A 17,631-nucleotide genomic window follows, 5' to 3' on the forward strand; every position below is an offset into this window, starting at 1 on the left:
AGGGAAACTAGGTGTGTCCTCCTTTCTCTCCCTACCCAATTAAGAATAGCTCCCAACTTCAGTGTTATCTGTTTTATGAGATTTTATTTGAAAATGGAATCAAACGGCATGATAACATTTGAAGTCTGGAAACTATTGATGTTTTCCCACTTTAGTCAGTAAATTTGGATTTAAAGGGGACCTAGAAAGATCCTTTTTTTTGTGGCAAAATAGACAAATTTTACTCATTTTATCATTTTGATTTCAGAGTGAGATAATTCGAGATAATACTGGAATTTTGGAATGTATTAAAGAAGGAATTGGAAGAGTGATAGGTATGGGAGTGCCTCATAGCAAACGACTACTTCCGCTTCTTTCCTTGATCTTCCCTACGGTGCTGCATGGAGTTCTTCATTACATCATCAGCTCAATCATTCAGAAGTTTGTCCTACTAATTCTAAAGAGAAAGACTTATAATAGCTACCTAGCTGAGAGCACTAGCCCTGTGCAAAGTATGTTGGATGCTTATTTTCCAGAACTTATTGCTAACTTTGCTGCCAGTCTTTGCTCTGACGTTATACTTTACCCATTGGAAACTGTTTTGCACCGCCTTCACATTCAAGGAACACGTACCATAATTGACAATACAGACCTTGGCTATGAAGTGCTTCCAATTAATACACAGTATGAGGGGATGAGAGACTGTATCAATACCATAAGGCAGGAGGAAGGAGCGCTTGGTTTTTATAAAGGGTTTGGTGCTGTTATAATACAGTACACACTGCATGCAGCTGTTCTACAGATTACCAAAATTATTTACTCTACCCTTCTTCAAAACAGCATTTGAGATTTAGGCTTCATCACTGGTTAGTCAACGAGACATAACCTGGATTCTTTGTTATGAAATTACGAGGGTTGAAAGTGAAATACTGGGGAAAAAATGGATTGGAAAATGAAACTAGTAGAAAAAGCCCATGCTGATCATATTCAAACACTTCTTTTTTGGATCAAAATTATTCCATATTTGAAAACTCAGTAAAAATAACGCTTATATGAATTAAACTCTAGCTAGTATAACACTCACGCTGAAGTGAAAAATAAAGATCCTGGGCAGAAGCAAAGTTGTCATAAACTATAAAACAAAATTGCATAGTCCTGAATATAATCCGTCTGACCTTAATATTTGTTATGTGTTTATTTTACTTTCTAAATCAATATTGGTATATCTTCCTTAATACAATATACAGTATCAGGAGGTCATAGTTTACCTTTATGCAAATAAATTATGCCACCAATGAAAAAGACTAGAATATTAGATTTGGCAGTCTGTAAGCAAGAGCTTAAAAATTTTTAAGTGCGTTGCCCCAATATAACTATTTTTAATGGCTGATTTTTTCTATATAAAGCCATTTATGTACACATAAAACTTGACATTTCCATTATCCCTACAGACCAGGTTATTACATAAAATGAAGTCATGTAGTTTCTGCTTGAATATCACCAAGAATAAAACATTAAAAACCAAGGAAAGATTTAAGTTCAACATAAACTAGTTGGCCCAGTGCTCCAGTGCCAGCAATTTAAATTTGTCAGACATTTATCAAGCTTGATTTGCTTGGCTATTTATGTGAACCATCAGGTTATTTTTAGAGCTATTCTTAAAAAAGAGAGAATATAAAATAATCATGACAACTATTACTGTTTCCACATTTTCAAATTGTGTACTAAAAAGAACCTTACTTGCCTTTTCATTTCCGAATGACTTGTCTTAGAGGAGACAAAATTAAAATTCACTGGGAAATTTGTGCCTCAAGAGCCTTTTGTATAGTCATCATTGAGTAATGACTTCAGTTTTTATTTTCTTTCAGTTTTTGCTTAGTGTGGTTTGTGGAACTAGATACACATAAAAGGAAAAGCAAACTTAACCTTGTTGCCTTTTATTTAAACTTATTTGGATGAACACTGAACTAAAAATACAAACCTTAAAGGGAGCTTGGTCCTTGTTTTTTATGGATTTCATGAGAAGAAAAAGTACCTTTCAACCAATAATAAGAAAAAAAATGTTGAATCAGTTTAATTAAAAATTTCTATTTCTAAATTTAATTTGGTGGGTTAGGCTGGTCTTTGTATAGTAAAATGATGTTGACTGATCTATCATTAAACATTCTTAAGTTTTATTTCCTCATGTGGGTGATCAGAGTTTTGCTGTGAACTATTTAATGCACTGAATTGTAATGACTTTTCACTGATGTCTCCGCCATGCAAACAGAATTTATTTTACTTTGCTAAATGTCAGATAAATGGTTACTTTTTATGATTAATAGTGTTGGAACCAAAAAGCAGTATGTAGGTTGGGACTGTCTCCACTGTCTTATAAATGTGCTGTTGTTTTTTTTTAACAATACTGAGGCACATGAGTTTTCCATTTTTAAAATCCACAAAGATGGGAAAACCAAAATTAAATACCACTGATCCCATGTATTTTATGGTTAACCTTTTAGGTTATGGTTTACTTTGTCCAACCTATGGCATGTATATTGCTTTCATTGCTTTTGAACCACTAAGTAATTTTTTAGACGTTTTAATATGCCCAACATCCTTAAAAACATTAATTGTATTTTTTTTTTAATAATCAAAGAAAGTAATTTCAGACAAGAATAAGCTTCAGAAAATTTCAAATTAGTTGTCTTTCTAGAAGAACAGAGTCTGGAATTAAGCATTTACTAATGAAAATCTGTAGGACTCTTCATCTTGTTTAAAAATTTAATATTTCAAGATCATTTGTTGAAAGTTAACATGAAAATGCAATTATATAAATTTGTTTCATTATAAAATCATTACATGTCTGATAGGCTGAACCAAATAAGTACAAGTTCAAGTAAGTAAAGCTGGTTTTTTCTCTCTTTGGAGAAAGAGAATACAAGTAAACATTAAAACTAAAAAAATACTATTTTTTTTTTTACTGCCATTGCAAATTAGTTGAAATATAAGTATCTTTAATATTCAAGCACTTAAATATTGTCAAAGTATATTTAACTGAATTTAGAAAGAGATCAGTGGAAATAACAATTAGAGACACTCCCTTTTTAAAATTATTATTTTTCTTTAACATGGGTACAGATATCAACTATCCATGGCTAAATTTCTTGAGATGATAATAGCTTAGAATAATATTTTTTAAATTCATTATAAGTAGTAGTGTTGTGAATATTTTATTAAAATTATATTGTTCCATAAGCCCAGTGGTCATCTTACATAGGCCAGATTTGGGGCATGGAGCTGAAGTACGACATGTTTGCCTTACTTGATAGAGTTTTTTAACTTGAGTCAAATAATGTGCCAGAGATTGGATTAGAAACTGAAAAAATATGGAAAATACGAACGTACTCTGTTATTAGAATTTGTGAATTGATTTACAAAATCTGATGCATACAGTTTTTTTCCCTTGAGATAACCTCCTGAGTTTTATTTTGCTTATGTGTGTGCCCTTGAAAAATACTCCCTAGCTTAAGAAGGTTATTTATTCGAGTCTCCAAACTTCCATAAAACATAAGTATGAAATGGCAAAAACAAGCTAATTTCGAAATGGCTATAGGCTGGGGATTTGATAACTTAACCAGGGTTTTCAGAAACATAAAACCGGAGAGCTAAGAGGTCTTGCTCACTGTTGCAGATGTGCCTGACTACTCACAACTGTCTTCATCACTGTGTGTGTAGTATCTACAAAAAGCAGTCACTATTGATTGAACACAAATGCCTCACTATTTCTCTCCATATATTCATGTGTTTGCTTAGAAGACAGAAAACACTGCTGATATTTGCTTTATCAGTGGAGACTGTGAAGTTACATTGTAGTAAAGGATGTGATTCAGTCTACTTGATATTTTGGAACAGAAAAGATTACTATGCCAGCTCTTCAGAAGATAGCCAAGTTTAAATTGTTGCCAAAACTTACATAAGCAAATAAAATCCCCTTGGTAACAATGCACATTGCACTAGAATTGGAGTCATACTTCGGCATTTCTGCTTTCTCTTCGCTTTATGGTTGTACATAATCTCTCTCTTGCTTGTTCTTGCCCTCTCTCTCTCTCTAATACAAATTGAATATGTAATGTCTTGTTTTTGAGTCATTGGGTATCATTGATGTGGTACCAAGTTGTATAGCAGAATAACAAAAAAAATTGTGATTTGACAATATTACCTCAGCTAGAAGAGGAGTTTGGTCTTTTTTTTTTATGTTGTTTCCGTCTCTCCAGTATTTTAAACGTTTTGGATAAATTGTGTAATATGGAAAGTTCAATAAAATGTTGAAATACAACCAATCTTTTTCTCTTACCGAGGCTAGAGAATTACTCAGGCTGGTGTTAGCAGATAAGGTATATTTTTGTAGGTAAAGATGAAGATCAAGAAAATGTATGTGTAAAATGAAACCTTTTTTCCCACCATTTGAAATTCTTTAGCAGGGTCATAAAAGTGGTGTAACTTGTAATGTGGCTCACAGAAAATTAACCTTTTTTTTTTTTTTTTCAAGTTTTGCATGTGTCGTTTTTTGTACAAGTCTCATACGTTCCCATATTTGATCTTCACAACAGCCCGATGACGTTTTCCATGCCTTGCTCTTTGAGGAACTAGATACAGAAGGGCTGTGACTTGTCCAAAGTTAAGCAACTAATTAAACACAAAGCCAGAAATGGAGCCTAGATCTTGTTATCTAATTCAGTGACCCACCATAACAAGGCCTCTTAAAATCAGGAATAGGTGGTCTACTAATAATACATGCTCTTTATAGGAAAAGAACAACAGCAGCTAACATTTATTGAGTACTTAGTTCAATGTCCAGATCATTCAGAACTTAGATGCATCATTTCGTATGTTTCCTACACAACCTTGTGAAGTGGTACTAATAGTATTCTTTTTACAGTTAATAAAATTGTAACTGAAACTGGGAGATTAAGAGCTTCGCCTGAGATTATATAGTTAATAAGTAGCATAGCTAGGATTTAACTCAGGTATTGCTCAAATCTTATATTCCTAGACTGGTCACCACGTCACAGTGTGGTCGCTTTGATTAGTATTATCCAACAGAAGAACTAAAGGACACCACTGTTACTGACGAACTGCTTCTCAGATTAATTTGCACTGGCGTCTACGGTGGAAAGTTCTGAGCTCTTTTGTAGGTGCCTCCACAGTCCTCACCACTGCCCTCCCTTCTCCAAGTTGGAAACCTCTCTTTGCACTTCTATAGCTCCTTAATGCTTTTTTTCTTTTGACATGGACTTTGTTTTGCAGTTATCTGTGAATATCTGTTAAGCCCTTTAATAGGTGATGCACTTATACTAAAGGTCTTTTTCCTCCTCCTTCCTATCACACACCTATATACATAGACATAATATATGACATAGACATAATAAAATATTGAATGACTAAATGGCTGCTACAAAACTATGTGACAAGTCTTGTCTAATTATTTTGAATCTTGTCCCCTTTTAGCCCTGGTGGCACAGTGGTTAAGAGCTACAGCTGCTAACCAAAAGGTCAGCAGTTCGAAACCACCAGCCATTCCTTGGAAACCATATGGAGCATCAACTCAATGGCAGAGTTTGGTTGGCTTTGGTTTCCTTTTTAGTTTGGAATTTCAACACTGAAAGATGGAAATCATCTCTCATTTTACAAATTTGAAGCGGAGTCCTAGAGATATTAAATAAGATCAAATATGATGGTTAATTTTATGTGTCAGCCTGGCTCAGCTATGGTGCCCACTTGTTTGGTCAAATACTAGATGTTACTGTGTAGGCATTTTGTAGATGCAGTTAACATTTACAATCATTTGACTTTAAGGAGATTATCCTTAATAATGAGGCTAGGCCTCGTCCAATCAAAGGCCTTAAGAGCAAAAAGTGACGTTTCCTAGAGAAGAAGGAAGTTTGCCTCAAGACTGCCTGAGTTTTAAGTCTGCCAGCCTGCCATACAGATTTCAGGCTTGCCAACCCCTACAACTGGAGTAAACTTAAACACATATGCCTTAGTGAAAGAACCCAGTCTGAAAAAGCTACATAGTGTATGCTTACAACTATATGACATTTTAGAAAAAGTAAAACTGTACAGACTCTAAGGAGATTAGTGGTTGCCAGGTATTCAAGCCAAGGCAGAGAGGAGTGAATCAGTGAAGCAGAGGATTTTTAGGATGGTGAATTTATTCTATATGTTACTGTAATGGTGGATACTGACACTATGCATTTGTCAAAATTCATAGAACTGTACACCACCACGAGTGAACCTTACTGTATGCTGTGAGCATTACCCATTACCATCAAGTCAATTCCAACTCATAGCAACCCTATCTGACACAGTAGAACTGCCCCACAGGGTTTCCAAGGAGTGCCTGGTGGATTCAAACTGCCAACCTTTTGGTTAACATCTGTAGCTCTTAACCAGTACACCACCAGGGTTTCCATGACCATTAGTTACTAATAAGGTATCAATATTGTATGTTCAGTTTTTTCTGTCAATCTAAAATTGTTTTTTTTAAATCTTTTTAATGTTAAAAATTACAAATAGTTCCATTTTCCCCTCACCGTACTTCTCACAGTGTTAACATTCTATATAATCATAATACAATTAACAAGAGCAGAAAATTAACATTAGAAACATTACAACTACAGACTTTATTTGAATTTTATCATTTTTTCCCCATTATGTTCTTTTCCTGTGCCTAGGTCCTACCCAAGATCCCACATTACATTTACTTGTAAAAGTGTCTCAGTCTTCCCTTGTCTTTCGTAACTGTGACATTTTTGAAGAGTACTGATCAGTTATTTTTACTGATCAGTTATTTTGTAGTTTGCCCCTTAATTTGGATTTGTCTTATATTTTCTTGTGTTTGAAATAAGGTTATGCATTTTTTGGCAAGAATGCCACAAAAATTATATTAGGTCTTTCTTTTTATCAGAGTATTCATGATGCCAATATGTCTTCTTACTGGTGATGCTGACCTTAATCACTTGGTTAAAGTGGTAGCTGTTGGATTTCTTCTCTGTAAAGTTTTTCTTTGTAACTAATATAGTATCTGGGAGAGATCGCTTGAGACTATGCAAATTCTATTTTTCCTCAAATTTTTACCCACTGATTTTTGTATCCATTGGGGGATCTTGCCTGCAACAATGGCCACTGCAGTTTTTGCCCAATAGTGATCCTCTATTTCACTCCTTTTTAATTTTTTAAATTACAAATCTACTGTAAGGAAGAACTTTCCCTTTTCCCCAATTTATTTGTTTATTCAATTATTTGTTTATATTATCATGAACTTACGGATAGAAGGGCACGTTTTAATGATGAGTCACAATTTACAAAAAGAAAAAATGACATATTGTATCTATGCACCAAATAACATAGCAACCACCTTCATTAAGCAAAGCTACATAAGATGCAAAGGAACAGACAGAAACTGGTGATAGGAGACTTTAACATGCATTTTTCAGTGCAAGGCAGATCAAACGCACAAAAATAAGTAATGATACTAAAGATCTAAACATGAGTATATTTCAAACATATCCTGATAATAGAGAATTGATCTTCTCAATTCTCCATGGACACAAAAGAAATTAATGGAACATTCACAAATATTAATCATATATTAGGTCACAAAGTCTATATCTGTAAGTTCCATAAAGTAGAAATATTAGAAATAGTACTCTCCTATCACCATGCAATAAAACTATAAGACAAAAAGTTTTAAAAGATCCTTCCATTTAGAAATTAATAACATTTTCTATTAAATGATTCTTGCATGAAAATGGAAATAACTGAAATAAGCATAACAAAATCCTGTATATCAGAATCTATGGGGTATATTTAAACAAAACCACAGGAAAATTCATAACACTAAACACTTCTATCAATAAAAGAATTAAAATAAATGAATTAAATTTAAAGCATAAAAATAACAAAAAACCCAGAAAGCATAAGGAAATAATGATAAAAGCAAAATTATGAGGTAGAGAAAAGAAATAAAGTAGATCTCATTTTGAAAAGATTTGCAAAATATACACACTACTAGATAAATTCATCAAGAAGCAAAAAGGGAACCACAAATATGCAAAACAGGAAATGAAAAGGAGGAAAACTGAAGAAATTTTAAAAAAGCATGAGACCACACTGCACAACTCTATGTAAATAAATTTGAAAACCTAGATAAATTGAGTAATTTACTAAGAAATACAGATTGACAAATTGCTGTTAGGTGCTGTTCAGTCAGTTCTGACTCAGAGCAACCGTATGTACAACAGAACAAAACGCTACCCAGTCCTGTACCATCTCCACAATTGTTGCTATGCTTGAGCCCACTGTTGAGTTTGCGTGCTTTCCAACCTGAGGGATTCATCTTCCAGCGCCATATCAGACATTGTTCTGCCACTATTCATAAGATTTCACTGGCCAATTTTTTTAGAAGTAGATACCCAGGTCCTCCCTCCTAGTCTGTCTTAGTCTGGAAGCTCTGCTGAAAACTGTCCACCATGGGTGACCCTGCTGGTATTTAAAATACTGGTGGCATAGCTTCCAGCATCACAGCAACACACAAGCCACCACAGTTCAACAAACTGACAGATAAGTAGTGGTGACAAAATTAACCCCATTCAAAAATGACATCTTCAGTGGATTAATTTTAATAGAAGAAATGAAGTTATTAAGGAATTACTCCATCAAAAAACTGGCAAAATGGCTTTACAGAGGATTTGTACCAAATGGTCAAAGATAGTTTCCATGCTTTGTGAATTGTTTCAGAGCATTTAAAAAAAAAAAGTTCTAATTATTTTTAATAGCAAATATAACACTGATACCTGAATCTGATAGACCACACAAATTACAGACCAATATCACTTATCATATCAATGCAAAGTTCTAAATATAAGAAAAAAGTATTCAACCCTAAATTAAATAATATAATATGACCAAGTAGTATTTATTACATGAATATAAGGCTGGCTCAATATTAGGAAATCCATTTGTATAATACAAAATGTTAATAGATTTTAGGTAAAAATCATGTGATTATCTCCATAGACACTAAAAAATTCTTTGAAAAAAAATCAACAGCCATTTCTGACAAAAACAATTAAGAAAATAGGAATTGATAGATACTCCCTTAACATGATAAAATACATAAACTTTAGTTGAACTTAATGGAGAAACACCAGAAACATTTTTACTAAGATCAAGAGCAAAGCAGAAATGCCCACTATCATCCACAGGGTGTACTGAAAAGAATATGGATTTGGAAATCACACAGATCTGTTTTAAAGTCTAGCTACAGCCTTTACTACTGATGTTCCCTTGAGAAAGTTATTAAGACACTTTGAGCTTCAATTTCCTCTTTGGTAAATTGAAAATGGTGATACCAACCAAGCGAAAATACTGAAAATTTAAGAAAACGTGTAACTCTGTGTTGCATAGTAGGTTCTTAATGAAAAGTAGCTGTTATATGAAAATGTTGTTGTTGATAATTGCTATCAAGTTGATTGTGGCTCATGGAGACTCCGCGTGGGCAGAGTAACACTGTTCCATAGGGTTTTTCAAGCCTGTGACCTTTCAGAAGCAGATTGCCAGGCCTCTTCTTAGGTGCCACTCTGTGGGTTCAGACCACCAACCTTTCATCTAGTAGTTGACCGCTTAACCATTTGCACCACCCAGGAAAATGGACCTTAATAATTGTAGAACTCTCGGAATTTAGCCCATTTCTTTGCTGTACCTAGGGACTGACGAATGTTTGATGAATTGAATTCCTTCTGAGGTCAATGAATCTGTTTCCTACAGGGCTTTGACCTGGTCCGTTCCAACTCTGCCCCTTGCTAATTTGCATTTCCACCCCAGATACACTGAAGGAGGATCTACATTTTAACAAGATCCCCAGGTGATTCTGACATATAATAAATTTTGAGAACCACTGCTCTATAGAGCAGTGTTAAAATGAATTTTAAAATAAAACCAGTTCGAAACCCTGGTTTCCTGTTGCTTCTCATCCCAGATTTTTCTTGCTGAAGTTACTATCACTCCTGAAAATCATGACTCTCTTGCCCTTTTCACTTCTTTCTAATTTTGATTTTCTCTCTCCAATTATAGTCATTTCTCAATTGCATTGTTGCAATAAAATTTGATTCACATAGAGATCTAACGAGCCAGTCATTGTCCTAGATGAAAAGTCGTGCAGTCATTTTCTCCTTTCTAAAGTCCCCGAATGTCTGCTTGATTTTACTGCTTTCGTCTCACTCTCGTAGCACAAAGTTTTTCAGTTCTGGCTCTGTGGCTAGAAACGCCAGTTAAGGGTACTATGTTATTGTTAGGTGTCATCGAGTTGGTTCTGACTCATAGCGACACTATGTACAACAGAACAAAAAACTGCCTGGTTCTGCACCATCCTCACAATCCTTATTATGCTTGAGCCCACTGTTGCAGCCACTTGTCTGTCAATCCATCTTGTTGAGGGTCTTCTTTTTCACTGACCCTCTACTTTACCAAGCATGAAGTCCTTCTCCAGGGATAGATCCCTCCTGATAACAGGTCCAAAATATGTGAGAGATAATCTCTCCATCCTTGCTTCTAAGGAGCATTCTGGTACTTTTTCCAAGGCAGATTTGTTCATTCTTTTGGCAGTCCATGGTATATTCAATATTCTTTGCCAACACCACAATTCAAAGGTGTCAGTTCTTCAGTCTTCCTTATTCATTGCCCAGCTTTCACATGCATATGATGCAATTGAAAATACCGTGGCTTAAATCAGGTGCACCTTAGACTTCAAGGTGACATCTTTGCTTTTTAACACTTTAAAGGGATCTTTTGCAGCAGATTTGCCCAATGCAGTGTGTCTTTTGATTTCTTGACTGCTATTTCCATAGGTGTTGATTGTGGATACAAGTAAAATGAAATCCTTGACGACTTCAATCTTTTCTCCATTTATCATGGCTGCTTATTGGTCCAGTTGCGAGGATTTTTGTTTCCTTTATTTTGAGGTGTAATCCATACTGAAGGCTGTGGCCTTTGATCTTTGTCAGTAAGTGCTTCAAGTCCTCTTCATTTTCAGCAAGCAAGGTGTGTCGTCTGCATAACGCAGGTTGTTAATCAGCCTTCCTCCAATCCTGATGCCCCATCCTTTTTCATATAAGTCTAGCCTCTCAGATTCTTTGCCCAGCATACAGATTGAATAAGTATGGTGAAAAGATACAACCCTGACACACACCTTTCCTGACTTTAAACCACATATTATCCTCTTCTGTTCAAACGATTTCCTCTTGATCCATGTCCAGGTTCCTCATGGGCACAATTAAGTGTTCTGGAATTCCCATTCTTTGTAATGTTATCCATAATTGTTATGATCCACAGAGTTCAATGCCTTTGCATAGTCAATAACACACAGGTAAACATCTCTCTGATATTCTCTGCTTCCGGGTCAGCATCCATCTGATATCGCAATGACATCCCTCGTTCCACATCCGCTTCTGAATCTGGCTTGAATTTCTGGCATTTCCCTGTTGATGCACTGCTGCAGCTGCTTTTGAATGATCTTCAGCATTCTGTGTGACCTTAGAGATATTGTTCGATAATTTCCAGATTCGATTGGATCACCTTTCTTGGGAATAGGCATAAATATAAAATCTCTTCCAGTCAGTTGGCCAGCTAGCTGTCTTCCAAATTTCTTGTCCTAGACAAGTGAGCACTTCCACCACTGCATCCTTTTGTTAAAACATCTGAATTGATATTCCATCAGTTCCTGGAGCCTCATATTTTCGCCAATGCCTTCAGTGCAGCTTGGACTTCTGCCTTCAGTACCATTGGTTCTTGATCATATGCTACCTCCTGAAAAGGTTGAATGTAGGCCAATTCTTTTTGGTATAGTGACTCCAGGTATTCCTTCCATCTTCTTTTGATGCTTCCTGAATCATTTAGTATTTTCCCCATAGAATCTTTCAATATTGCCACTCCAGGCTTGAGTTTTTTCTTCAGTTCTTTCAACCTGAGAAATGCTGAGCATGTTCTTCCCTTTTGATTTTCTAATTCCAGGTCTCTGCATATGCAATTATAATACTTTACTTTGTCTTCTTGAGCTGCCCTTTGAAATCTTCTGTTCAGCTTTTTTTACTTCATCATTTCTTCCATTTGCTTTAGCTACTCAATGTTCAAAGCAAGTTTCAGAGTCCCTTGTGTCATCTATTTTGCTCTTTTCTTTCTTTCCTGTCTTTTTAATGACCTCTTGCTTTCTTCATGTATGATGTCCTTGATGTCATTCCACAGGTCATCTGATCTTCAGTCATTACTGTTCAATGTGTCAACTCTGTTCTTGAGATGGACTCTAAATTCAGGTGGGATATGCTCAAGGTCATACTTTGGCTCTCGTGGGCTTGTTTTAATTTTCTTCAGCTTCAACTTGAACTTGCACATGAGCAATTGATTGTCTGTTCTGCAGTAGGCCCCTAGCCTTGTCCTGACTGATGATATTGAGGTTTTCTATCATCTCTTTCCACAGATGAAGTCGATTTGATTCCTATGTGTTCTATTTATGTTGGTGAAAAAAGGTATTTGCAATGAGGAAGTCATTGGTCTTGCAAAATTCTGTCATGTGATCTCTGACATCATTTCTATCACCGAAGCCATATTTTCCAGCTACCAATCCTTCTTCTTTGTTTCCAACTTTCACATTCCAATCACCAGTAATTATCGATGCATCCTGATTGCATGTGTGATCAATTTCAGACAGTAGAAGTTGATAAAAAATCTTCAATTTCTTCATCTTTGGCCTTAGTGGTTGTTGCATAAATTTGAATAATAGCCATATTAACTAGTCTTCCTTTTAGGCATATGGATAATATCCTATCACTGACAGGATTGTACTTCAGGATAGATCTTGAAATGTTCTTTTTGTTGATGAATGCAATGCCATTCCTCTTCAATTTGCCATTCCCAGCATAGTAGACCATAGGATTGGCTGGTTCAAAGTAGCCAGTACCATCCACTTCAACTCACTATTGCCTAGGATAGTGATGTTTATGCATTCCATTTCATTTTTGATGATTTCCAATTTTCCTAGATTCATACTTTGTACATTTCATGTTCCTATTACTAATGGACATTTGCAGCTGTCTCTTCTCATTTGGGAGCCAGGAGTTGGTCCAAGAGGAATTGTGAAACCTCAATACAGAGTATCTCGGAGGTACTCTATTTGGACCTCAGAGAACCAGGGTCCAAAGGTGTAATTGAACACAGCCAGTGTCAGAGAGCATGTCATCAGTGTTAAAGAGTTGCAGGTGAGAAATTTCCAGGACTGAGATGTTTCTAAAGAACCTACAAATCATCATGAGTCAGCTTAAAACATCTGCCAATGTTGGCAATCCTCTCCATAGCTTACAACAATTGAGCCTTTGCTCTTCCTTACTTTTATTCCTTCCTGCTTTGACCTAGATGGATCAGAGGCAGTCTAGCTAGCAAGAGGAGCAAAAGAGACAGGGGACATGGAGAAGCTGATCATTAATTAGCTCTTTCACTCTGCAAAATTCGTAAGTACGTTGTTACCTCTCATTTGGAAGAAGGAAGGAGCATTAGTTTCAAATGAAGTTAGGAGTTTTAATTATTATGCTGTATGGACATATCAAGGAGCACTGGTGACACAGTTGTTAAGCTCTTGGCTGCTAACTGAAAGGTCAGTGGTTTGAACCCACCAGCCCCTCCTCGGGAGAAAAGACCTGGTTATCTGCTCGTGTAAAGATTATTGCCTAGAGAACACTCTAGAGCAATTGTACTCTGTCATGTAGGTTCACTGTGAGTCAGAATTAACTCAATGATACACAACAACAACAATGGACATAATTTTTTAACTGAGACAGTTTGGGAGACTATTACCTAAGAAAGAGCAGATGAACCTTCCTGAAGTTTCGCCAATGGACAAGGAAAGAGCTCACCACACAGAATGGTTTTTAAGGGCAGTTGTGAAAAAAAAAAAAAAAATTAAGTGGTGTTTTGATTGAACTCTACTAGTCCTGATCTTTTATCAGTTTTACTATAACTGGAAAAATTTAAATATTACAGAAACAGCTGATGTATGCATGCCAAACTTCAGTGTCAAAATGAGTCAGTTGAATTTCTTCATATTTTGTTTATACACTTTATGGATTAAAAAAAAAAAAACCCATTGTCATCAAGTCAATTCCAACTAATAGCAACCCTATAGGACAGAGTAGAACTGCCCCATATGGTTTCCAAGGAGCACCTGGTGGAATTTGAACTGCCAACATTTTGGTTAGCAGCGGTAGCTCTTAATCACTACGCCACCAGGGTTTTCTTTATGGATATAGTGGCTAATAATATCTAAGTTTATCTCCCTTCATTATCAGACTCATGCATTTAATCCAGATGTCACTTGGGGTCTTCCAGTACTTTGAGGTCTGGACAATTTTACACAAAATATCCATGACCTATCAAATCCAAAGCTGTCTGAAAAATTCTACAAATTCCTGAGATAGGCTCACTTTCTCATGATGACCTCTGTCTTCAATTTTCTATTTCCACTTACCCTGTCTCTGTTTCATATTATATTGATGTAAGTGAGAAAATAGCAACTTCCTTGATTTTTACGTTTGCCTACCTATGCCACCATGCATCTGTCAGTTTGTCGTACTGTGGTCTCTTTCATATTGCTGTGATGCTGGAAGCTACGCCACCGGTTTTGCAAATACCAGCAGGATCACCCGTGGTGGATAGGTTTCAGTGGAGCTTCCAGGCTAAGACAGGCTAGGAAGAAGGACCTGGGGGTCTACTTCTGAAAAAAATTGGCCAGTGAAAATATTATGAATAGCAACAGAACACTGTCGGATGTAGTGCCAGAAAATGAGCTCCCCAGATTGGAAGACACTCGAAAGATGATTGGGGAGGAGCCGCCTCCTCAAAGTAGAGTCCACCTTAATAAAAGGGATGGAGCAAAGCTTTCAGGACCTTTATTTGCTGAGGTGGCAAGACTCACAAAGAGAAGAAACAGCTGCAAACATCCATTAATAATAGGAACATGGAATGTATGAACTATGAATCTAGAAAAACTAGAAGTTGTCAAAAATGAAATGGAATGCATAAACATTGATACCTTCGGCATTAGTGAGCTGAAATGGACTGGTATTGGCCATTTTGGATCAGGCAACTATATGGTCTACTATGCTGGGAATGGCAAATTGCAGAGGAATGGCATCAACTTCATTGTCAAAAAGAACATTTCCAGATCTATCCTGAAGTACAAGACTGTCAATGATAGGAAAATATCCATACACCTATAAGGAAGACTTGACGTCACTGGGTTTTTTTTTTTTTATAAGGACGACTATTTAATACGAGTATTACACACATTTATACAAAACCACTAATGCCAAAGATGAGGAAATTGAAGATTTTTACCATCTTCTGCAGGCTGAAATTTATTTAATATGCAATCAAGATGCATTGATAATTACTGGTGATTGCAATGTGAAAGTTAAAAATAAGAAGGATCTGTAGTTGAAAAATATGGCCTTGGTAATAGAAACAATGCCAGAGATCCCATGATAGAATATTGCAAGACCAAAGACTTCTTCATTGCAAATACCTTTTTTCATCAACATAAATGGCGACTATATATGTGAACCTCGCCAGAATGAAAACTCAGGAATCAAATCGACTACGTCTGTGGAGAGAGATGTTAGAAAAGCTCAGTATCATCAGTCAGAACAAGGCCAGGGACTGACTGCAGTTGCTCACATGGAAGTTAAAATCAAAGATGAAGGAAAGAAAAACAAGTCTGCAACCTATGCTAAGTCTACAGAATCCTAAATAATGAAATTTTACCAAGAATTTTGGGGTCATGGCTGGGAAAAGGGCCTGTACTTAAATTACAGCAATAAACAATACCAAATTCAACATTGTCATTGTTGTTAAATGCCATCTAGTTGGTTCCAACTCATAGTGACCCTATGTATAACAAGGAAATACTGCCTGGTTCTTCACCATCCTCACAATTATTGCTATGTTTGAGCCCATTGTTGCAGCCACTCTGTCCTTCCATCTCATTGAAGGTCTTCCTCTTTTTCACTGACCCTCTACCTTACCAAGCATAATGTCCTTCTCCAGGGACTGGTCTCTCCTAATAATATGTCCAAAGTACGTTAGATGAAGTCTCGCCATCCTCACTTCTAACGAGCATTCTGGCTGTACTTCTTCCAAGACAGATTTGTTCATTTTTCTGATGGTTCATGGTATATTCAATATTCTTCACCAATACCATAATTCAAAGGCATCAATTCTTCTTCGGTCTTCCTTATTCATTGTCTTGCTTTCCCATGCATATGAGGTGATTGAAAAAAAACACGGCTTGGCTTCGGGGGCACCTTAGTCCTCAAGGTGATATCTTTGCTTTTCAACACTTTAAAGACGTCTTTTGCAGCAGATTTGCCCAATGCAATGTATCATCCATTTCCTGACTGCTGTTTCCATAGGTGTTGATTGTAGATCCAAGTAAAGTGAAATGCACGACTTCAACCTTTTCTCTGTTTATCATGGTGTTGCTTATTGGTGCAGTTGTGAGGATTTCTGTTTTATGTTGAGGTGTAGTCCATACTAAAGGCTGTAGTCTTTGACCTTCATCAGTAAGTGCTTCAAGCCCTCCTTCCTTTCAGCAAGTAAAGTTGTACAATCTGCATATCTCAGGTTTTTAATGAATCTTCCTCCAATCCTGATGCCATGTTCTTTTTTTTTTACATATTAAGAGATTTATTACAAGGAGCTTGCTTATGTGATTTGGGGACTAGTTTGGCAAATCCAAAATCTGTAGGGAAGACCATCAGGAAGGGCAACTCTTGGGCATGGGCTGAGACTGCACTGCACAGGTGGAACTGGATTGTTTTTCTTCTTCACAGAAATCTCAGCAGCGTACAAGTGTTCCGGTCTCTCCACAATCTCCCCAACATTTATTATTTTATGTTTTTTTGATTAATGACAGCTTTGCTGGGGTGAGATGGTATCTCATTGTACTTTTGATTTGCATTTCTCTAATGGCTAATGATGGTGAGCATTTCCTCATGTATGTGTTAGCCGCCTGAATGTCTTCTTTGGTGAAGCGTCTGTTCATATCCTTTGCCTATTTTTTAATCGGTTATTTGTCTTTTTTTTTTTTTTAATAACTTTTATTAAGCTTCAAGTGAACGTTTACAAATCCAATCAGTCTGTCACATATAAGTTTACATACATCTCACTCCCTACTCCCACTTGCTCTTCCCCTCTTGAGTCAGCCCTTTCAGTCTCTCCTTTCTTGACAATTTTGCCGGCTTCCCTCTCTCTCTATTGCCATGTTCTTTTGCAGATATCAGCTTCTCGGATTATTTGCTCAGCATACAGATTGAATAAATAGGGTGAAAGGATACAACCATGATGCACACCTTTCCTGACTTTAAACCGTGCATTACCTACCCCCTTGTTCTGTTCAAACAACTGCCACTTGGCAAGTTCCGCATGAGCACAATAAATGATGCTGATTTTTTTAGAAGTAGATCACCAGGTCCTTCTTCCGAGTCCATCTTAGTCTGGAAGCTCCCCTGAAAACTGTCCACCGTGGGTGACCCTGCTGGTATTTGAAATACCAGTGGCACAGCTTCA

The 17,631-nt window shown here is 36.4% G+C and overlaps 1 protein-coding gene across 1 annotated transcript in view; it reads left to right on the forward strand.

Annotated features, from left to right (window-relative positions):
- SLC25A46 (solute carrier family 25 member 46) overlaps nt 1–13,408 on the forward strand; it is a 30,618-nt gene extending 17,210 nt beyond the window's left edge. Inside the window, exon 8 of the mRNA XM_003405007.4 lies at nt 248–13,408. Coding sequence (XP_003405055.1) covers nt 248–826 — 579 coding nt within the window. The 3' untranslated portion in view covers nt 827–13,408. The remainder of the gene's footprint in view (nt 1–247) is intronic.
- The last annotated feature ends 4,223 nt before the right edge of the window (nt 13,409–17,631 follow it).

Source organism: Loxodonta africana, chromosome 2, assembly GCF_030014295.1.
Source record: "Loxodonta africana isolate mLoxAfr1 chromosome 2, mLoxAfr1.hap2, whole genome shotgun sequence".
Lineage (NCBI taxonomy): Eukaryota > Metazoa > Chordata > Mammalia > Proboscidea > Elephantidae > Loxodonta > Loxodonta africana.